Source organism: Photinus pyralis, unplaced genomic scaffold, assembly GCF_008802855.1.
Source record: "Photinus pyralis isolate 1611_PpyrPB1 unplaced genomic scaffold, Ppyr1.3 Ppyr1.4_LG10, whole genome shotgun sequence".
Lineage (NCBI taxonomy): Eukaryota > Metazoa > Arthropoda > Insecta > Coleoptera > Lampyridae > Photinus > Photinus pyralis.
The window spans coordinates 1,379,095-1,403,695 of NW_022170250.1; the positions used below are offsets into that span (position 1 = coordinate 1,379,095).

Genomic DNA, 24,601 nt, shown 5'->3' on the forward strand with positions numbered 1-24,601 from the left:
ACACCCTAATGCCACTTTCGCGTTTCCGTGGACTTTCAATTTCGAGTACTGTCATTTATCGCACGTTCGTAAGTTGACCGAAAATTAAGCGCTCAGTCAACGGAAAAGAAGTGAGCGAATCGATAACTTGACACCGTCCGGGAAACATAAAATAAATAAAGCCAATCGAATCTGGCCCAAAAGCTAGAGAGTTGCATGTCGCTGCGGTCTGTTCGGTCATCAGGTTTATTTGAAAAGGTGGTGCGTGTAGTGCAGAAAATTCTACCTAAATAAGTGATTAGAAAACTCGGAACCTTTATCTACGTTCGAAGAAACCTAGCACGGTTTCAGGTACTCGGGTCGTCGACCTCTGAAACTGTAACTTAAATACTGGAAACACAACGTGGAATCCAGGGTGAAGGTGAGTGGTATGATTATTAGCGTTATTATCCTTGTCTCCCTACACTATAAACCAAATTTAAGATAACTGTACTACAATTTTAAACAAAATTCGTTCCGTTTGTTGCTAGAGGGGCGTATAGTCAATATTTCAGAAAAAACAAAAACGTTGCGATTTCATTGATCTGTAGGACATTTCAGATATTCCAGGCTTTTAAACGTAAGTACTGAAATTTTAGAGAGGTCCGAATATCCAGAAAGAGAGCTTGCTAATTCTGTAATCTTTAAAAAATCTTTGAATAGTCCCTTAAGCATACCTGATGAACTCCTGAAGAATCAAGTAGCAACAGAGTCTGTAGTGAGTGTCTTAGGGCATTCCTTAAGAGATACTTCTCTAAGGATCAAAAGCACCTAAGCAAAGCTACTTGAGTATTTGACGGCTCCCCGACCAATTTGCTACTACGAACAGCGTTGATCGCCGTTCAAAGTCCCAAGGTTGGTCGCCGGCCAAAGTTCAAAGATTGCTCAGCAAGCTTTAAGGTTAACAAGGTATCGAGAAGGCCCTTGCTCACGCGTTGGAATTGGAAGCAACACAGAAGGTGTCACATGGTACACATCGTGTGCGAAACCAGCACCAAGAAGGTGAATCCACTGAACTGGCTCGAAAAAAAACAGAAAGAGTATACCATCTTGATCGGCGTTTATCCAAGAAGGAGTACATAGTGGGTATGCGACAAGCTGGGCATCTTAGGAGAGTCTGCAGAGATCAGTAGCAACAACCAGGGAAAACTAGAGAGGGGCAAAAGTCGACTAGCAGTAATAATTCCCCGCGTACTACCTTTCGTATTGCCTTTTTAAAACACCAAAGAGACAGTTTACATGTAGATGGAGCGCTCATGGGAAAAAGTTGTTCATTGTTGGTGGACCCCCTGATTAGACTTATATATGTAAATCATTTAACAGTATCGCTGAAGGAAGGATTAGGATTAGGAACGTGTGAACCGGTATTTTCGTTAGTTCGACGAGTGGAAACCACCGGTAGCCACCCCGAATCTAGATGCTTTGAAAAAAACCATGATATAAAAGCTAATACACAGCTATCAAGGCGTTTTCCTGAAAAAAAATAAGGCTAATGGGTAAACTCATAAGATTAACACTAGAGTCGATAAAGCAAAACCCGGATTAAACGGTAACAATCTGAGAAGATCATAGAAGATATGGCGCAACAAGGCATCACTTAATCGTATACTAGTCCATGAGCGTCACCTGTGGCGTTGGTAAGAAAGAAACATTTTACGTATATTATCAACTGAATAGCGTTACCAAGGACGATTACCCGTCACCAAAAATCGATGACACTTTAGATACTCTTATCGGCACTAAATGGTTCTCAACGTTGGATAACAGCGTGTCTCGTCCTGTCTGAGCACCTTGGAAACCTTCCTCATGCAAGACGAGCCCATCGTGGCAAGTATGGTAGTGGTGGAGAAAAAGGGCGTCACCGAAGGCGCAGAAAATGTCATCAGCGCGATCAAAAGCATCATGGGTATGTTTACGTCCAGTACCACCATCAACTCCCTTGCTTTGTTTAGGAATAACCGATTTGAAGACGATCAGCGAGCATGCCAACTTATCCGAAATGGGCATGAACTCCATGACCGCGGTTGAAGTAAAGCAGACCCTCGAACGCGACTGTGAAGTCCTCCTAAGCATTAAAGAAATCCGAAACATCACCTTCGCCAAACTAAAAGAGCGGTTATCCAAAGAAGCATCCGACCCCGCAGCACCAAGCCTACCCCCACGCGATAACATCTTCTTCGCCCACTTCCGCACGGAGGAGGAATCCAAAATACCATTAAAACAACTGGAAAGTTTAGCTAAGAAAGAAGATGAGGCGCCATTGGCGATCTTTCTGCCGGGAATTGAAGGAGTGGCCGAATCCATGGGGTCCTTGGCTAACAAATTAAAGGCTCATGTGGAGTGTGTCCAGTACGCAAATAACGCCAGCGACTTGGAGGCTTTCGTTCAATCACTTCCAGAGGTAATTACGTATTTCTACCATTCCTGCCTACAAATCGGATTGTATAGCTAATACCCCACGTGGAAAATCACTTCAACCTTGTAGCATATTCGTATGGTTGTGTTGTCGCGTTGGAGCTCGCTTCCATCTTGGAAATCCGTGGACTGATCGGAAAAATAATTTTAATCGACGGTGCACCGGAAATGCTAAAGGATCTCATAAAGATGCAGTTACCGCCGGAAGATGAAGTGGAGGCCTCCTTGGAGACCGCCGCACTATTTAGCCTAATCACCCCATATGTACCGTTGGGGGCAACAGTAGCGCATCGGGTAAGCTTTTCCTCGGTCCACGCACCATTTCATTGACTTTTCTTAGAAAACAGTCCGCAAGTTGCGCACCTTGGAGGAACGCGTCGAGTACATACTCGAAATGACACCCGAAATCATTCCGTACTCGAAAGAGTACCAAAAGCAGGTGTCCATCGCCGCCTGCGCGAGAGCGAAAGCTGCATACAATTACGAGGTGAAGTTTCCCAAGCTGAAGTCGGAGGTGACACTCATCAAGCCGAACGAATCGTCCCTCGTAAACTACGAAAAGGACTACCAACTGCAGAAGTTGTGCGAGAAACCTGTTCGAGTTCATACGGTCGAAGGGACTCACACGACCATCGTGCAGAATCCCGTGGTTGCTGACTATATCAACAAAATAATCAACAATTAATAAAGAGTAGTGGTTCAGTTGTATTTCTCTTTCCAAATGTCCCACCGATACTTCCCCAATTATTTATAAAGGCAGCCTGTCAGACAATATAACCAGATGTCACGCGTTCCAAATTATCCCTTAACCGTATTAGGGTTCTTCGAGAAGCAAGCAAGCAAAATCGCTCCAGTGAAATTTGATATAAATTACGTTAGCAGTTTTGGCAACTTAAACTCAATGGCAAATAATTGACCTCCTGTCGCGTAACTCCGATTAGCTTAATTTTAATTATATATCTCTTATTCAATTAATTAATGTTAATTGAAAAGAATTTACCTTGTAGCGAAGTTTCGCACGAAATATATTTAACTAAACTGCGCATTTCTACTCAATCGGCGTCAACAATATTGCACCTTTTCTAACTGGAAGCCTTGAATTGCACTCCCTTACTCTACAATGAAACCGCCTCCGAGCGCTTACTTTACACATTAAATATCAATTAAGAACAACTGCGTAAATTTTTCGCCTTTATTGCTTTAGTCTCAAAACCGAATTCTATTTATGCCCCACGTCCTAAATTATTACAGTTTATGTGTTTATGTACCTAATTTGAGATAGGTCAACTATCGTTTTTAAAAAAATCGTTCCGCTTGTTTCTAGAGGAGGGTATTGTCAGTATTTCCGGAAAAAAAGTTGCGTTTTCACGATCTTTAGGAGACTTCAGGTTTTCTGTATACCAGTTCTCAAGGGTTTTTAGACGCATGCAGTCTTTTACAGCACCAGAATGTTACACCGGCTCGAGCAGTAAGGCATATTTGGCTCGTATGATGGACCAACTCATGTCAGCGGGGACCGTACACAGGAATTATGCTCGAGCAATACGCGTTAAAATCAGGGATCGTAGGTAAAGAAATGAAATATCGACGGTTAAATCGAATCGTATCAGTCGGTGCTCACGCTCCACAACGTCCACCAGGCATTCCCAGGCTTCCATCTTGCGCGTCAAGGGAAACGAGTCGAGGAACACGTCGATGTTACCTGAACCCACGCGGTTCGAAAAGGTGTGCGGGTTGACAACACATAGCTCACGTCCCGGAATGAAGTTTTCAACTAAGGCACCTCGTGCGTCCGTCGCCGCGTCGGGGAGTGCCAAAGCAGCGACTTGACTGAGTCCTAGCCGCATGCAATTGCATGCGCAGAAGAACCTCTGCCGGAGCTTCCGGCAGACCTAGCTGTCATCACTACCTGCGCAGTGATATAATTGAAGTTCACTACGGCAGTCGGAAGAGTTATGACCGAATTTTTGGCAGTTGAAGCACCGCACGATCCGAATATGGTCTTGTATACCGCAGGCATTCCACCCGACGTTTACACCACTGCTAGCCAAGAGATGCTTGCGTACAGCACCGTCGCACTCAAGTATCCAGTAACACGTACTCTTGGTTCCCCAAGAAAAGGACTTCCTCGGAAGCAGAACCGAAGTTCTGGGAGAGGATGGCCTCTTTAACCTGCTTCGAATGGAAAGTCTAGGAAGGGCTTTGTTTTTCAACTTGTAGGTGAGACCGGCCTTAGGCTTTAGGATCTAGGGCTTTCATGAGTGTTGTCTTTGTCTCTTCGGCTGACCTTATGACGTCGGGGAATTTAAATAACAAGATGACAGTGGAACTAAGAACAGGCGCTACAGAGTGTGTTGATTCGGGCCGTCAAGCGATCGCCTGTAGATGTAAGGCGAGAAATTGCAGGATGTTAAGGATGAGATTCAAAGCTGTAGTCGAACTGAATTCTAAAATTGCCACTATTAACATTGTTGTGTACAGACAATGGTGGTTAAAGGTTAATACGTTCGCTTATTTTAACTTCATTGCCATTTAGCCTTTTGCATAATTTTCATGCTTTGCATTTAAAAGGCAGCTTCGATCCGTTCGGTTTATTTCACCCTTATCAATTGTGCCGAAAATGGCTGTGGAAAAAAACGGAGGAGTCGCACTCGCCCATCCCTTGGAAGGCGAGGAGGTCGTCATTACAGGTAAGTGAGGTGAGATGGTGATCGGGCTGATGGTGTTTAACGAAAAGGGGTGTCTGGACGTTTTCCCAACTCGGACGACGTATACCAGTACAGGAGCAACATCTATAACAAAGTTGATATGGTCACAAGTGATCATGGGCGCTGGTTACCGACCAACCCCGAGATACCCCATCGTATTGGTAAAATTAATCATCTCGAGAAGCTGGACGCTGGTCAATTTGGTATGGCATCGACCCGTGGCTGGGCGTAGGTCTCATCGTGAGTGTTGCAGATTTGCATTACCACGAAGCCAACCAGATGGATCCCATGATCAAGATTTCCTTGGAGAAGGCGTACGAGGCGATCGTTGATGCCGGTTACAACGTGAACGAGATGAAAGGTGCGGACTGTGGTGTCTTCATGGGGTGCTGCTTTTCGGAAACCGAGGAGGCGGTACTTATGGCGACGAATACCAGCCCAAACTTTGGCCTGACAGGGTATGTGATCATTTCCATTACTCTGCTTGTATTTAGGCTTATATTCTTTTCAATTGGCGCCCTATTTAAATTTCATTTGAGGTCCTCCAACGTAAATCGAAAGAAACTGATATCGACCGATAGTGCTAGAATCCTTATATCACGTATTGAAAACATCTTTAGGGGTCGAATCCCAACTTTTCCGAGAACACGCACATCTTACGAGTACCGAGACGGTAAAGTGTGTGCAGACCTCCTTGGTTGCTTTGGTGTTCAAGGCGTCCTTTCCCACTCCAATCCCCATGAGTTACTGCTTCGGTTACTGCGCTGTTATCAGAGCGGCAGTGCCCGATCGTGTAAAAATTCCTTCGGGGAACTGTAGCGCCTATTGCTAGAACCACCTGTCATCGTGGTACCTAAATCCGACGACGTTATTATATTATTATTAATTATTAACCCTAGCCTTTCGACTTCGGGGACTCTTAGGTATGTACATTGTACTAAGTAAGTTTCGATATAAACAAATAAACTTTCTATTGCATTTTAATCCAACATCAGAACTAGCTAAATAATGTACATTCTTATTCATCTCGTTTCGCTTCCTCTCTTCTCTTCAACGTCCTTCTCATCCAGTCGGTTCCTCTTCCATCTTCCTGTAATTTTTCCTTTACTGTTTTGCTCGTCTTGGTTTTGCTGCATCTGTATATCACGTGTTCTATCGTCTCTGTTGCTTCCTTACATAGTCTGCACTTTTCTTCCTTCCATCTTTTCGCGGTCCTGTTTTCATTTCCGCATCTAAATCTTGCAATGGTTTTTATATTTTTGTTGTTCTTCTGTAGATATTTTGGCAAGTGTAATGTTTTTATTTCTTCGTACGTGGTATTGCAGGTGCTGTTTTCTATTCGATTGATTTGGTATTGTAATTGGTTGTCTTTATCTCTCTCCTTCATAATCATTGGTATATTTACTCCCTCTCTCCTTAATCATTCCGCCTCATCTTCTGCATACCCATTCCTTTGGAAATATCTTCTTCTTTCTTCTGTCCACTTTGCTTTTTTGGTCTTCTTTCTTTCATTGAGAGTTTCTTTTAGTAACCCGTTTTCTGATCCTTTCTTCGTATTTAACTGCTCTATATCCCGCTTCTATCTTCATCTTATCTTGTTTGGTTTCTTCCAGAAGTATATAAGTTGGAGTATCTCTGGCCAATCCTAGGATCCATTTTAGGTACTTGTTTTGTATCCGCTCGATGTCCTCTATCTCCTTCCACCCCCATATTTCTGCCCCGTACATCACTGCACTTTTGATCAGGTAGTCGAACATCATTTTCTTGATTCTATAGTTGTTTTTTAATTTTCTTTTTGCGGTATTTATCCATTTGCTTTTCTCTTTATTTGTCTTTTGTCAGCACTTGGTTTTTCATTAGTGTGTACCCAAGGTATTTTAATTCCGAAACTTCTATTTCTCTTCCTTCGATTTTCCACGATGTCTCGTCCTTATTCTTCTTTCTTCCTTTTCTAAAAACCATTATTTTTGATTTTTCTGTCTTTATTATGAATTTCTTTCTTCTTGCGTACCTTTCTAACTGTGTGATCATTTCCTTAATTTCTGATTGCTTTATTGCAAGGACCACCATGTCGTCCGCGTCTGTTAATAACCATATCTTTTGTCCTCCAATTTCCTCCTGCTTGCCATTTTCTTAATGCTTCTTCCAGGTTTGTCAGATAAATGTTGAAAAGGGTTGCACTTATCGGACATCCTTGCCTGACTCCATTTTCCGTCCAAAAATAGTCTGTGTGTTTGTTATTGACTTAAACTTTACTCTTTGTTTCTCTATAGACTTCTTTAATCCTTTCTATTGTGTTGTTGTCGATATTTTTCTTTTCCAAGCTCTTATTATAATTCCTTCCATGTGTAGATTATCGAATGCTGCTTTTAGATCTATGAATAGGGCTTAGTCTTTACCCCCTTTCTTTTCCAGTTCTAACTGTACATGTTATCTGTCGTCCCCCTTCCTTTCCTAAAGCCCATTTGTGTTTCATCCAGTATTTCTTTGTCCTCTACTTCTTCGTTTAACCGCTTTAGTATTTTAGCGTAAAATTTATATGTTGAGTTTGGGAGTGATTCCCCTATAGTTTTTGATGTCATCTTTTGTTTCCTTTTTTGTATATTGGGCATATTTCTCCTTCTTTCCAACTTTCCGGAAATCCTCCTCCTCACCATACCGTGTTAATAATTTTCTGATTTGCTGTTTCATGTTTTCCGGCGGATGTATTATCATGTCCGGGAGCTTTCTTTTTTTTCATCTTTGCTATTTCTGCTTCCATTTCTTCTTCCCCTATTTCTTCATCCTCCCTTTCACTTCTTCTTTTAGTTTTTTCCCCTCTGAAGCTTATCTGTCCGTTTAAACTTTGTATAAAGTAGTTTTTCCCTTCTTCTCCAATGTCGTCCGGTATTACTTTTTTATTTTTCCTTCGTTTGTTTATAAATTTCCACACTTCATTTTCGTTTTTGATGCTTTGTATTTCTCTTATTTCCTCTTTTTGTAATTCTTCTTTTTTGCGTTTGCATGTATCCTTATATTCTTTCTTCTTTGTTCTGTACTCTTCGCCTGTGTCTTTTCCTGTTTTCCAATCCATTAAGGCTTTTTTTGTAATTTGTTTATTCTCTTTACAGTCTGTGTCTCACCACTTGCTTCTTCCTGGTGTCCAGTTGTTTATTTTTTATGTTGTTTCTGTCACCGCTTTAGTTATTGCCTTCTTCTAGTGCAGCATCCCATTCAGTTTCTATGAATTCTATCTGCTTTAGATGTTTTCTGTATTTTTCTATTGTTTGTTCTGTTCAGATTTGTCTCGTTTTTGTAATTTCTTTTGTTTGTTTTCTGTATTGTGTCAGCACTGCCTTTCACCGTTGTGGATATTGGTTGGTGATCGGATTCTATTCTTTGATCTACTTGAAAATGTTTTAAGTGTTTCTTTTTTTCCATCCTTTTTTTGTTTGTTTTTGTTGTCACCTGTTGTTCCATTGTTAATTATTTGTGTGATCTTCCCCCCGACTCCGATTGTGTCTGCTTGCTTAGTTTTTTGTCGTTAAATTACCATCTCTTTCGTCTCACTCGAACTATGTATCATTTATCATGAACTTCATATATCCCATTTTTGTTGTATTGCCTTTTTCTTTTTCTTCCTCCATCCTTTCTCAGGTCCTCTTTTGCACTTCCCTTTCTGTAAACGCCAGGTCGTAATCGATATATACCTTTTTATCTCTTAGGGCTTGTCTGTTCCTCATGATTCCATTTTTTCCTCCCAATTTGTACATTTTATTAGAATCCCTATTTTTCGTTCTCTATTTTGTATTGTACGGGCTTCTGTAGTAGAAATATTTATTTTTAATTCATTTCTTAGTAAACTTATTGCGTCGCTTTCCTTAATATTATTTACTCCTTCTCCTTTAATTATAACGTTATTTTTTTTCTTCATTCTTTCCTCTTTTTCCAGTCTCCATTCTACTTTTTTCTATTCTCTCCGCTAGTTCTCGCTTTTCTTTGTTCCACTTTTCTTCGTTCTCTTAATTTTACCTCTTCAGTTCCTGCATTTCCTTTTGAACTCTTCTCTCATTTCCGTTATTTCTTTTCTGACGTCATTTCTCATTTATATTGTAACGTGTTTTATAAATTCGGGTTCGATTTATATCAATATTTATTAAACAGAACTAAAACACTATAAAATCCGTACAATTTATATCGATTATTTATATCACTCACAAATTTATATCGATTATTTATATCACTCACACTTCGCAATTTATCTTTCCGTGCTCGATGTTTACGTACTCGTTCGGTAGTAGACCCCGCGATGTTCGGTCCGCAACCATTTATACACGCAAGCAATGTAAGTCCCGAACATTCTCGAATACGCGTAGAAAATTCCAGAGCGCCAAAGGCGACGTCATGTCTGGAGCATTTCCGTTACACTGCCCCCTTCTTAATTCTGGACGTCTCGTTCAGAAACTGCGTTAGTATTACTTTTTAATGCCTCGTGTCGGAATCTGCAGTCAGAGCCTGCTCGACAAACACCTTTCTTGAAAAAGTAACAGTCCACAGTTTTGCGGAGGGTCGTCCCCTGTGGGTTGAAGCAGCATACTGTAATTCGAACGCTAGTGTTTCTAAAAATCACTTCGATCATGGTTCGCACTATCTTCCAGTCCAACCCATCTAAACCACATCCAATCTTCGGGATCGCCAAGCTATTTATGTCATAGTATGCCATGAGTTTCTTTAAGGTTTTTAAAGCAGACCAGAGGTTTTCATAGGTGGGTTTGCCTTCTGACGTTTTCTTCGAAACCAAGGAGAACAAAGAGCGTTGACTATCTTCCAAGCGCAGTACTTTACCCACTCGTGGTCTTCGCTTTATCAACTCGTCTATTCTTCCAAATCTTTTCCGGAATACGGAAGCTATACCTCTACCCATGCGAAGGTCTTCGGCGACACAATGGGCGATGGAAACGTTAACCGGAAGCTCAAAAATATTTTGACAAATTTCCTGAGTAACGCCAAATCGAGCTTTCTTCCGCTGGGCGTAATTTGACATAAAATCGTTAAAGTTTGGCTCGATCCCAAAGCTGCGTTCCTCTTCTCGAATACCTCTAACTTCTTCGTTGTTGTTGGATCCGGCATATCGTGCGAGTCGATTAATGTGGACAACTTTCGGTTTCCGGTGGTTCATTCTGATACGATATATCACGTCATTTATTTTCTTGATCACCTCATACGGACCTTCCCATTGTCTTTGTAGCTTGGGAGAAAGACCTCTTCGTCTCTGTGGATTGTGCAGCCATACCAGATCTCCAGCTTCAAAAGTTTCATTGGCCGAGCGGAGGTTGTATTGATTTTTCATGCGATCGCTGGCAATCTGAATATGACTTCTAGCCAAGTCGTGAATGTCGTTCATCTTCGCCTTTAGTTGGTCAACATAATTTTCACCTGCGACATATTCTTCATGGGGTTTACGCCCAAACTCGAGGTCACATGGAAGGCGTAGTTCACGACCCAACATAAGGCAGGCAGGAGTCTGACCCGTGGTCTCGTTGACGGCTGATCGATATGCCATAAGGAACAGGTGGAGGTACTGGTCCCAATTTTTCTGATGTTCTGCCACGACTTTTGAAAGATATTTACCCATCGTTCGATTCATTCTCTCCACCATTCCATCTGACTGAGGATGCAAAGGTGTTGTTCTGGTTTTATTGGCTCCTACCAGTCGACAAACATCTTGGAACAAAGCCGATTCAAAGTTCCTTCCTTGGTCTGAATGGATTTCTATAGGAACACCAAAACGTGTAAAGAACTCCTTTACCAACACTTCTGCAACTGTTGCTGCCTCTTGGTTTGGAATGGCGTAAGCTTCAGTCCACTTTGTGAAATAATCCATAGCGACTAGGATATATTTATTTCCGCCATCTGTCTCGGGAAACGGTCCTGCGATATCGATAGCAACTCGTTCCATCGGACTACCAACGTTATACTGCCTCATGGGTGCCTTCTTCTTGGAAACTGGTCCGTTTCCAGTAGCACATAACTCACATTTTTGACACCATCGCCGGACATCTTCTTTACGGTTGACCCAATAGAATCGCTCACGTACCCTTTGCAACGTTTTCGTAATACCAAAGTGTCCTCCGGAAGCGCCGTCATGCAATTTTCGCAATACTTCCGACACTTTGCTTCTAGGTACTACTAATTGCAGCGTCGATTCGGTGCCATCTTCACTTTCAAGGGTCCTATACAACAGGTTGTCTTTCAGAGTCAGGCTATTCCATTGGCCCCAATAACTCTTTACTTCAGGACTTGTGGCACTAATGTCTTGCCAGCCTGGTCTTTGTCCGTGGCGCATCCAATTCAGAACAGTTTTTATACTTGGGTCGTTTTCTTGGGCCGTTTTGATTTCGCTTGGCTTCCATTCCTCACTCTCTACAGTTGTTCGTCGCAGATGGCCAATCTTGTCTTCTATTTTAGAACAATGTGTGCAGTTGTCCTTGCACGGTCTTCTTGACAAAGCGTCTGCATTATTGTGAACTTTTCCAGCCCTGTGTTCAATGTCGTAGTCATATTCCTGAAGACGTTCTAACCATCTTGCCACCTGTCCTTCTGGGTTTCGGAACTGCAAGAGCCACTTTAGCGCTGCATGATCTGTCCTTATCAGGAACTTGCGGCCGTAAAGGTACTTATGGAAATGTTCGCATGCCTTTACCACACCCAGGAGCTCTCGCCTAGTCACACAATAATTCCTCTCGGGTTTCGACAGTACTTTGCTGAAATAGGCAATGACTCTTTCCTGTCCGTCTTGCAATTGAGAGAGAACAGCTCCAATGGCGGTGTTACTGGCATCGGTATCTAGCACAAACTTTCCTTCATTTCTGGGGTAGCCAAGGATAGGTGCGCTCGTAAGAGCTTGCCGGAGATGTTCGAAAGCTCTTTGACAGTCTTCACTCCATTCGTACTCATTGCCCTCTTCTGTCAACTTTATTAATGGTTTGGCAATGTTGGCAAATCCTTTCACGAATCGTCTATAATAGGTGCACAAACCGAGGAAACTTCGAATCTCGTGCTTGTTCTCAGGAATCGGCCACTCTTGAATCGCTATAATCTTCTCTGGGTCAGCTGTAACACCATCACGAGATACGATGTGCCCCAAATATTTAACTTCTTTTTGGAACATAAAGCATTTCTTGGGACTTAGTTTTAAATTGGCCTCTCGTAATCGTCCAAACACCTCTCTCAGGTTCTTTAGGTGTTCTTCAAAAGTTTTTCCTACGACAATTACATCATCCAAATATACCAGACATGTCTGCCACGTTAGTCCCCTTAGAACTGCTTCCATGAGTCAAACGTCGCGGGGGCATTACACAATCCGAAAGGCATTACTGTGAATTGCCAAAGTCCAGAGCCTATAGAAAACGCGGTCTTCTCTCGGTCTGTCGATTCCATCCCCACTTGCCAATAACCACTCTTTAGGTCGAGTGTGGAAAACCATTGGGCTCCAGATAGAGTGTCCAAGGTGTCGTCTATTCTTGGCAGTGGATAGCTATCTTTCTTGGTGACCGAATTTAATAGACGGTAGTCAACGCAAAATCTTGTGGAGCCATCCTTCTTCTTTACAAGCACTATCGGTGATGACCAAGGACTATTCGATGGCTCGATGACACCTTGTTTTCTCATGTCTCTAATAATCTCTTCCGCTTCGTCTCGTTTAGCCAATGGGAGTCGCCTTGGCTGTTGTCTAATCGGTTGGGAATTGCCAGTATTTATTTTATGGGTACTATGCTTGTCTTTCCCTTGTCCTGGTCGTTTACCGCGAACACATCCCGAAATTCCACAAGCATATTTTTCACCTTTTGTCGTTGTCTATTGTCCAAATCTGGGGTGTTTTTAATGACCATATCTATCAGCTCTCTTGGATACTTTCCTTTAGATAGATTTTCCGATCTCACAGAGCGAATAGCCGAGATGGGCACACACTGTCCAACTGCAGTTCGTTTGCTTAGCTTAACAGGACTATCTTTCAAATTCATAATTCGAATCGGAACGCATTTTGAACTTTTACCAGAGCCCTAGCCACTAGAAATTCCTTTTCGTTTAGTGCTTCGACTATCCGTAGGCTTCCCTGGCGACAATATCCATCTAAAGTGGTCATTATAATTTTTTCACTAAGTCCGGGTATAATGACGTCATGAGTGGTTAACAGGCGGATGACATCTTCTTTGTCTTCATGGAAAGGGAGTTCTTCATCGCCGACCTTTAACACGCCCTTTTTCACGTCTAACACAGCTCCGAGTTTCTTAAGAAGATCCATCCCCAAGATGAATTGATCAGAAATATCAGCAATTAGCACCTGGTGATTGATGGTGGTCTTTCCGATGGTGACAGACATTTGTATTTCTCCGTGCGTTTTTATTCTTTCACCAGTTGCTGTTTTTAACTGCACGGTCGAAGATGAGATCCGAGAATGATTCTTCAATAACTCTGGTCTTGCAATAGTTCTTGTTGCACCTGTGTCTACTAGCAAGGATCTGTCTTCTCCATTAACTCGGCCGTCGATGTACAAACTCAGAACTTTTCCAGACGACGAAATGTTTACAGTGAAGATCGGGGCTTTGTTTCTGCAGGTCGACGATAGCCCCTTCCTGTCGACCTTTCTTAGTTTTCCGACTGCTGCAATGGTCTTTGGCAGTGACTGTATTGCATTATTGACCTTTTCTTCCACTACTTTACTGACCTTTTCTTCCACTACTTTACTGACCTTTTCTTCAAAACTTTCAGAGCCACCTTCCTCTTCGATGGTTCTTACCCGGCTCTCACTGCGAGGTTCCACCATACGTACTCGCGCACTTCCATGACTAGCTTTCTTGGCGGCTTCGAATTCTAACGCATGGGCCAAAGCTTTCTCAATTTTGTCGTGCCTAGCCAGTCTCAAAGCCTGCTGGGCATCTCCATCACGAACGGCATCGATAAATGTTTGTACAGCCAGTTGATCAAGAAAGCTCTCCGGTGCCGTAGGGTATGCCAATCGAATCAGTCTAGCGATGTCCGCTTCAAGTTCCTGCAAACTTTCTCCAGGTTTCTGCATTCGGTTCTTGACTTGGGCATAGTAAACTTGCTGAAGGTGTTTATCGCCATATCGCATTTCGAGTCGCGCTACTATTTGTTGGAAGTTCTGTTGATCCTCGGGGATAGTCCGCAACACATCCAGAGCATCTCCTCTCAGAGCAAGAATCAGGGCTGTAGTTTTGTCTTGAAGAGTCCATTTATTTGCCGCAGCCGCTGCTTCAAACTGTCGAACGTACGTGGTCCAAGGAATCTTACCATCAAAAGTAGGTGGCTTTACTCGGGCTTGCTGAACGTCGCCTTCTACTCTTGTATTTGTTTCTGTGGCACTACTAGTACGCTCTTTCGTAGTCAGTCGCAAGAATTGCTCGCGCAGCTCTTCATACTTGTGCTCAATCTCGACGAATGTTGCTTTAAATGTTTTGGAAACTTCCGTAATTCTATCTTCAACTTTTTCTTCAATTGATTTAGAGACTTCTTCGATAATCTTTCTAGAATTTTCCTCCATCTTTTCGAACTTCTCGTCCATTTTCTCGAACTTCTGTTCAAAATTTCTAGAATTTTCTTCCAACTTCTCTTGAATATTTCTAGAATTTTCTTCATTAATCTTTCTAGAATTTTCTTCCATTTTCTCGAACTTCTCTTCAAAATTTCTAGAATTTTCTTCCAACTTCTCTTGAATATTTCTAGAATTTTCTTCCATCTTCTCGAACTTCTCTTGGCTGCTTTTCATTTCTTGTTGCAACACCTGTTGGCCATTTTGGATTTGCTGGAGCAAATTGAGCATCGTTTCTTCCATTTTAGCGGCAGCAGATCTTGTTACAGGCATACACAAGCACAAGCACTTAATTTAAACTTACTTTTAATTAATTTAATTAATCCCACTTCTGACACCAATGTAACGTGATTTATAAATTCGGGTTCGATTTATATCAATATTTATTAAACAAAACTAAAACACTATAAAAACCGTACAATTTATATCGATTATTTATATCACTCATACTTCGCAATTTATTATTCCGCGCTCGATGTTTACGTACTCGTTCGCTAGTAGACTCCCGCGATGTTCGGTCCGCAACCATTTATACACGCAAGCAATGTAAGTCCAGTACATTCTCGAATGTTCCTACTATCGCGCGCGTAGAAAATTCCAGAGCGCTAAAGGCGACGTCATGTCTGGAGCATTTCCGTTACAATATGTTTCGAAAGTAGTACACCTCTTGTCGATATGCCTATCTACTTTTGCACGGCTTTTGGTAATGAGATGATCTCAATGTACTGATGTCATTTGAAACTTTAACCTCTGACCTTGGCACCGGGAGTTGACCCCTAGGGTCCACACTCGCTTTGCATTCGTATTTAGTAATAACTTATATGGGCATATATCAAGTTTTATTGACTTGGTGTGTATGTGTATATTCTGAGCATTTGAATTTCCAAAAACTAAATTCGAATTCGTTACTTTTATGTCCAAAGTAGGTATACCAAATTTAATTAGAATCAGGCGATCGGCGATTTTCAAATAATTGGAAACCTCTATAGTAAAACCGTTAGTTGCATCCATCAACTGGCCTCTGTGACTCGGTCGCAAACTTTTGTGGGTTTCGAATTTTAAGTTGATAGAAGAAACTCGAAACAAGAGGAGAATGAAGTGAATTTGGATCTAAGCAGACCCGACCATCTCACAATAGTTAAGGTTCCCTAATCGAGTAGGACCTTGATTATAGTCAAATATAGGTTCTACACTAGAGCAAGCTGACTTTTTTTGTAAAGGAAGCTTAAATGGAACGAAACTGCACTATTTACGATACGTTCACATGAAAACTGACAACGTACAAGTTACTTTCCAGATTTGCATCTAAACTCTTTATCTATGGTGATTTATTATTGATGAGTATTCCGAAAATATAACATTTTTGTACGTACGAGTTGCTGTGTTATTAAATAATGCAAGGATAAATAAATAGAAGTCCAAAATATTTGCAGAATATGAGATATCATAAAATTCTTGCATTAATTTTAGAAGACCATTATAAGTCTGCAGTTGGCATAAATTCTTTGCGATCTTTGACTGTATATACAAACCCGACTACATTGCACGAGTCCAATTCTTTTTGAACGAAATGTATTAACCCATAACGGGGAAAGGTATAATTTGTGGAAATCAGGTGCCCAATACATTTTTAAGAGAGACTATCTATGATGCTTCTACATGAGTTATATAGATTCCTTTCTACACGGAGAATTCACTTCTCTTTCAAGTATTGATCACGATGAAGTACTATATCAGACGTTGCCGACATAGATTATGGAAATATTTCCTATAGCAAAGTGGTAGCTAAAACGTCTCTCTCCTCGAAATCGTTAATAATTTTGTATTGGGTGTCTGTCTGTCTTGTTTAGAAACGTACGCATGTTCTTAAGGATTTAAGAGAGGTCGCTATTGTTTTTCAGCTATACGTAGTAACGTAGACTATCGGGTCAAAAAGGTACAGCCCAAAAACGATCTCGAGACTCGTTCAGTATTCAGTTATACCGGGGTTTTAATTTCAGATTTACTAATTGATTATTATTCAAGGCTAGGCCGGATCTATTCGTTTTGCTTGAACTTGCCCTCGAAAATGCTTATAAGTGGACGCATATTTAATTATACTTTCTCGAGTCGATTAACGAATATTTGGCGTTTCACAATCATTTCGTCTAAATCCTTTCGAAAATCTGCTCGTCCAGTTTCATAAAATAGATATCTTTTTACTTCAATTTCGAACCACTGTTTCTACAAAGACCTCCAAAAACCTCTTGTCTAGACCTGCATTATTGTTGCTAATTTTATGGTAACTTATGTAACCAGTTTTAATGTGAAGGTCTTTTATCATTACTTTCTTAACATTTTTCATTTATTTGCGTATTTAAATGAATCATTACATAAAGGCAGTAACACCCACTCACTGTTTCAATTTGGAGACCGGAAGACCACAATGTCGAGGCTGTGCTGTGCCAAATGAAATTTGTTAATAAATTGGGATTTTGAGGTATTACTTGATCACAATGAGTAGAGAAGAACTGGATGGAAAAATGAAGATCTTACGAGATACGAGGGAAAATAAAACAAATAAAAAGGTTTTCGCCCTGAGGCGAGTAACTTCATCGCATTTTCAATGCATTTATCAGTACTTCCCAAAAGGTTTTTTCTTTACTAGACATCTATGGCCAAAATTTCAAAGAAATAAATTGTTGACGTTGACGACGTTGGGCTGTTCGCGCATGCGCACATTTAATTTATGATATACCTACAGTGAATTTTTTTTAAATGCGAACATAGGAGTTTGCATGCAATGTAATTTCCCTATGTTCGATTTAAAAAAAAACACATCAATCTATTGAGTAGTTCAAATGAGTAGTAGATACAATTGACAGCTGTCACATTTTTAAAAATACCGCCGTCCAATTTAATTACGAAATCGGTTAGGTTATTGCTTATAATGTCAAGGAGGACACTTCGAACATTTATTGTAATTGTTTTAATTTTAATTGTAATATTTATTTCCTTATTTTCTTCATTTATGTATTGAATAGATCAAATTGGTTGAATACCAGGTGCACATGACCTACAAATAATTGAAGGTTGGTTCACAATGAGTTGTGGTGTCAGTGCGTGGCCTGTGAGGTCAAGTTATCGTAAGTTTAAGAAAAATGTATCCTAAAGTTACCATGGCCTCACATGGCTTCTTTAAAAAATCTTACCGAGTGCTCTTCATCATAAAGACTATAGAGTTGCTGTTCATAGTCACACAAGTTGCGCGATTTGGGAATGTGAACCGCGCACACCTCATAGATTGATGTGTTTTTTTAAAAATCGAACATAGGGAAATTACATTGCATGCAAACTCCTATGTTCGCATTTAAAAAAAATTCACTGTATATGCAATACGTTTGTTTTACTAGTTTTTACTAGCGTTGACTTCATAAGCAAAAAAGTTGGCATTTTGCAGTCTGCGCATGCGCATTTGATTTTTACTATGTGCGATGTGTTTGCCCTTACTAATCACATTTGTAGTTTTAGATTTTTACTACATGTGATCATAATATGTCTTCATAAATAAGGAAGTTGGCATTGCGCAGTCTGCGAATGCGCACATCTCATTTTTCCTACATGTGATATGTTTGCCTTTACTAAAACTATCTGTGGGTAAAATTTCAACAAAATATATTAATAAAAATAAAAGTTGATATTGCGCCGGTTGCGCATGCGCATATTAATCGTAAAGATTTTTCTTGGCTCAGGTGCCGGAGCTATAAGCTACCGAATTTTAAAAAACTTAAATATATTCAAAACTGTAGGAGTACTTAAAGCCTCGGACGGGCGGACTGACGGATGGACAGGCGAACGGACAAAGAAAATGGCTGCAATAACGCACCTAACTTCGTTAGAAAATGGGCTAAAAATGACAATTTCAGAATAGCCCTATATTCTGTTAGTTACAAGAGATACAGAGAAATGATTATTACAAAAGTTTCTTTCTCACGATTGTTGAAATAATCAAAATAATACAAAAATTTAATATTTGAAATTTGTATGTATTTATTTGAGTCAGTTGAACGTTTTTTTAAATTATTTAAATCTTCTTTACTCTTTTTCAATTTTGTGTATGTTTCATTTTTGTATAGTGTTCCATTCTAAAAAATTAAATAACTTTTTTGCCTCACCCCGTATACTTCCTTTGAAAAGGGTAGACTATTTAACAATCAAACTTGAAGACGTGAAATAAACATTTTTCTCGATAAATATAGGGCTATCTCTTAAGCGAGCGAATATTTTCAAATTTTGTTGTCATTATTTCAAGTTTGACCCAAAAAGAGCACATGACCCCTACATTAGTTTTTTGATAGCAGTAATAATTACGGAGATACCCTATAAAATGTTGAAAATGGGACACCCTGTATATTCGTCGCTAATGTAATCATCTTCACCCAATTCCTGCAAAAATCTGTAACATTCTTTCGTTAGCACATTGCGATTTGCACATTTGAGCACACATTGATTTGTCGTTTGTATAGTACAATAGCAACATGGTAAGGAGGGTGTTACTTTAGGATAGCTCGTACCATCTATAATTGTACGTATTTTACACGACTGCTCATCAATTTTCAAAGTCTAGTTATAAATCCTTAAGGTAACGTATTTTTCTCAAATAACTTTGTAAATATCTTTTTTGTTTAAAATACCAATACGTCAATATCGATTGAGAGGGGTGCTTTTATTTCCTGCTACCTCACTTTTTACTCAATGTTGACCTTCTGTTCATGTTAGGTTGGTATCACTACCTAATTAACCAAGTGGGATAGGTACTTGATTTTTCAGAATGACAAACTCTTATAAAATGTAATATTAAAAAATGCAAATCAATTTGATAATGGGTCTAAAAAAACCGAAACGTCGGACTTAAATTCTCATCATGCTAGTTTATGAGGTAGAACAAGTCGGAATAAGAAAAAAGAAAGTGTCATTTGTTTTTAAAAATGTTCAAATAAAGTCACGACAATCATTTAACCGATATCGTATCTCTTACGGTTTTCAAGATCCCAATCCTCGAACTTAGGACACCTTGTACATCAATGAGTGAGATATCGGTATATTATAATATATGGGCCACAACTCACATTTTGATTTACGATATTCTTAGATTGAGAGAGGGCAATTGACAGTAGTCAACTGGGTAGTATTGTTGGAAGTAGGTACTGAAGGACATTGGTATAGACTGGAGAGATAGAAGACTGTTGAGAGGGCTGTATAAAAACCAGAGTGGTCAGACTGAATGGGGAAGAAACTGAAGTGAAGTGAATATAGTAAGAGGAGTGAGACAGGAGTATAGGACACTCCTTACCGATGCTTTTCAACATCTATGCAGAAAAATTATTAGAAAAAGTGGAAAAGGAAATTTAAAGAATGTAGGATAGGTGGTAACAACATAAAGACAATAAAATACGCAGTCCACACGGCAGTACTTGTAGAAACAGAAAATGACCTACAAAAAAATGATGGATAAAATAATATTGGTTGGAAGGGAGTTTGGAATGAAGGTAAGAGAATTAAAGATACAGTTAGAAGAAGTACAGATAGTGCAAGTATGGTCATTTAAAATCCCGACAGTTATTATAAAATCGAACAGAAGTTGTATAGAGGGTGTAAAGGGTAAAATATACCAAGGAAAGACAGCATTGGGAAAGGTGAAAAGATTGCTTACTATTGTAATAATAATAATAATTATAATGACATTTATTGAGTTTTAAGTAAGACAGTATCTTAACCCATTTATAAAAAAAAAAGAACAACTCAATAGGGCGGAGTTCAGACTGGAGCTACCAAGATAACCCCATCTGCTCTACCACTCAACCCTTCAACAATCTGTATTAATTACAGTGACAAGAACAGTTGTTATTAAAGACCCAGTAAAAGCAAAAGCGCAGACTGCTATCTATAGCTAAAGTACAAAAATTTATAAAAAAGTAAAGAAAGAATGGTGTTGCTAAGCATGTTTCTGTCTTTCAAGGAGTCTGAGATACAATTTCTTTTTGAATGCATTAGTAGATAGTTGTTTAAATTAGTTGGCAATTCATTACAGGGGTTGGCTATATTATAACTGAAGGAACGTTTAAAAAGTATAAACCTTTTACTCGCTTTTAAACCTTTAGTTGGAAACCAAGACTGGCATGAAGATATTATTTGCATTTAAGAAGGAGAATACAAAAAGTTTTCCTAGTGAGAAATATGTTAAAAAAATGAATTGAAATGGATATAATCTTGAATAAACGCTTTTTTTTTATTATTTTCATTTCTTAGATAAGAGGAGTGGTATTTTTCCATATAAAATATGTTTAATTGTTTAATTTTGATAGTGCTGAGGGTATCCTGTATTTGCACTATAGATTTTCATTTCTCTGTGTTGTTGGTCGACATTTTATTCTATTAATTGATTTTGGCACCTCAAAAATGAGGTAGGTATTAATTAAACATTTATTTTGCGCTTTATTCGCATAATTATCGTAAAAACACCAGAACTATTTAATATTTTTATTGTAAATATTCTGTCTACTACCATTGTATTTCTACTACCTACTGATTTTTTTAGGAAGATTCCGTAAATTTATTTTCACAATATTTACATTTCATTGAGTGTGGCGAAATGTGCATTTATTATAAAGTTAAGGGGCTAAAGGTCGAAATTGTATGAATCAATTCAAAGATCGAGATACTCACATTCCGATCAGTTGATTTATTTTTCTATTACGTATTACTAATTCCTTTGCTTCCGGTTTGTTCAGTTTTTCTACACTGATACCAGAAAATTAATAATATGAAATTATTGCTATAACCTATAAATAAACAATGCCATAACTGAGTATAACCATATTTCAAAATCTTGTTTTGTGATAACGAAGGTTATCATCGACGATTCACTAACATGTAACGTGATTTAACTAAAAAGTTATTTTACTGTGCGATTGAAAAATTCCATATATCTGCGAATTAGAAATATCCTAAGCTGTTCTGATGAAGACTTTTGGAAAATAGTTGGAAAACCAGTCTACGATTTATTTTTAGTTACTAAACTTGCAATATTGTTTTGTACAGTTCGGGCCTTGGAGGGACATTTAAATGACAAGAATTTGGACCTTAACTGACCGTAACCCATTTATTGCACCACTTATCTGTTGAAATTACAGATAAAACTACCTAGGCTTCCTTTTTAAACAGTGTCTCTGTATAAAACCCTGATTACATCACAATATAGTAACGAATATCAAAAATGGATGCACGAGTATGCACACACAACTTTGGACACGTTTTTAAATGAAACACTTACAGCCAACTTAAAGTTTTTAGATAACTGGAGTACCTAACGCAAAACTTATTCTGATAATGATGACTACCTGCACAGTACTGGTTTCGGAGTACAGTTTCGGAGCACGTTTTGCTATCTAATTAAACGTGGTATCTTTATCAAGAACTAATTTGATGTATGATAGCGAATCCGAAGTTCTGATTAAGTACCTACACGTTTTCGTAACTGTACTGTACACAATTTGTTATCGTTAACACCAATCCAAGATCTCTTCTTATTTAAACAACCTACGTGCACTCCAAATTGTAGAAAATTTCTGAATAACTTCGCAAAGAATTACAATACCTACAGTTGTATACCTACATATAGTACCTATTTTACATTATTCGCACGTTTAGTATTGTGGTAACGGGGTTATGGAGTCTAAAGAGCATTGTCTTGCGTATAATATTTCATTTGTTTATAACAAGTCTTGCTGGTAACTTTGTTATGATACTGTAGGGAATATTCCAGAAATCCGGATAGACATCGAGGCACCATGAAAGATTAGTCATCGGCGATAAAGAACGAAGGCGGATGTGAAGTAAGTAATCTTTCCTAGAAATATGACGTGTTTGTTCGAGAACGTTCTGAATCGTCCTTGAGCTCTTCCGAACATTCTAAGAACATTCTAGAAAGAATGTTTTGTGTAATATAAGCAAATGAAATTGTGTCTCCACTAATTTTTAAAACTCCTAAGTTCTAGTAACTCCACTGTAGATTCGAATTCTACTTATATGCCGTTGGGAATTTCATGATGATGGTCATTGGAAGAATTTGTATAAATCTAACCCTAGCGAAGGTTAGTACTGTTAAATTTTTAATTATTTTATAATCGCCAGATCATGAAATTTTATAGTAGATGTTAAATTAATATTTTAATAGGTTTGAGTGAGTAGGCTAAGTGTCTTTTTAACAGTAAAGGTAGAGAAATTGATCACTTTAACGGTAAAGGTAGATTAAGAGAGACAAATCATTGTGCATTCCATTGCCATCTGTCATTCCTATTAAAAATGGGACGCGGAGCGCGATATAAAATAAAGTTCAGAACAGACTACAACATTGTTTCCATGGAAACGACGGTAAAACCTAAGTTTGCTATTTTGGACGACTAAATTAAATACCTATAGAACTTAAGTTATATTTGTCATTGCTTACATTGTCAATTTATTTGTCAATAGATATTTTAGAATACATTCCGTGTTACCAACCCAATGGTATAAAGTTTCCACTAATACATAGGTAACACATAATTCCTACTGAACAAGAATCTGATGACTTGACAGTAGAGTAGGTAGTTCATCGTGGACAGTAGTATTTAGTGACACAGAAAGTAACTAACACTTACCAGATACACCTGTAAATGCGTTTTCGGAACTTCAATTTTAAGGACTTGAGATTCAATAATTACACTCGAAGATCAAATAAGTACCTATAGGTAACGTAGTGTAATCCACTTACTAGAATCGAGAAAAATATAATTATAGCAAAGAAACTAAAATGCTTCTAAATGATGTAGGAAATCCGTAAATAATATCTGCCAATCTGATAATTGCCAATATAAACGGTAAATTTTGGTTTCCGGCCGATAGCAACTCATTTCTGCAATGTAGATATTGGTAATACGCACTCTCGCCTATGCTCAAACGCAGTGAAAGCTACCATTTTTGGTCTTGATTATTGATTAATAAGTTCTTAGCCACGAAATTATTAGGTTAGAATCGGTCTTCGTATTTTCATCTTTAAAGTCCTTTAACCCTTTTAAGGCTTATCACTTGGCTACAAACACCGGAATGCCTTGCAGTTTGTGATGTCTGCTGCAGTGTGTGTTGTTCGAGGTGTTGTTCCATATTTCTGTGCCCTCGTTTTGAAACAGCCTCTAGCCCAGCGGTATTTGCGACACTTCTGTGATCGTAGTAGTCTTGTGATTCCTCCCCAAAAGCTGTTATACCAGCGCATCCGCGGTCAAAATTATGGCTTTGATAACAAAAATATATTGTAATTGTGTATAGTTTCCTAAATATCTCTTTTGTGCCATTGTTCTCCCTAATTAAACATTAGTTAGTGCATATCCAAAAAAACAAAATCTAATCTTTGTCTGGAAAGTTGATGGCGAACATTTTTTGGAACTGTTGCACAACAATTGCATCGGATCCACAATGATCGATATGTTGAAGCTTTTATCGCAAACCGAGTGACCTCTTAAAATTATCTCATCACTCTCCAATCCCGAATTAGCACATGAGAAAAAAAACTACCTTAGGGGCCACAAATTAACCCAGCGCGGTAGCGTGTTCTTTCAAATGCAATTTTTTTTGTGGAATGAAACAGTTAGAAAAACGCTGGACTAAATGTGTTAGTGTACTCGTAGATGGTGGTTACGTAGAGTCGTAGAGTACACAAAACAATTTAGTCGAAGATGATCTTTTTCAAAAGGAAAATCTCAAAACGTCATAGTAACTCGTTTTTAGCTTTGATACTTCAGAACACGACTTTTAATTCGGCTCATATTCAATGGCACTAATCCTCGCGTGGACA

General features: G+C 39.1%; 2 protein-coding genes across 2 annotated transcripts; both read left to right on the forward strand.

The window, feature by feature from the left end:
* The first annotated feature begins 984 nt into the window (after positions 1–984).
* Positions 985–3,118, forward strand: LOC116161409 (fatty acid synthase-like). Its single transcript, XM_031474745.1, has 5 exons — positions 985–1,020; positions 1,786–1,924; positions 1,971–2,419; positions 2,467–2,727; positions 2,774–3,118. The coding sequence occupies exons 1-5, from the start codon at positions 985–987 to the stop codon at positions 3,116–3,118; spliced, it is 1,230 nt and encodes a 409-aa protein (XP_031330605.1).
* A 1,866-nt stretch (positions 3,119–4,984) lies between these two features.
* Positions 4,985–19,883, forward strand: LOC116161411 (fatty acid synthase-like). The gene is made up of 5 exons (XM_031474746.1): positions 4,985–5,123; positions 5,171–5,344; positions 5,395–5,601; positions 9,106–9,112; positions 19,793–19,883. The coding sequence occupies exons 1-5, from the start codon at positions 5,054–5,056 to the stop codon at positions 19,881–19,883; spliced, it is 549 nt and encodes a 182-aa protein (XP_031330606.1). The 5' UTR covers positions 4,985–5,053.
* The last annotated feature ends 4,718 nt before the right edge of the window (positions 19,884–24,601 follow it).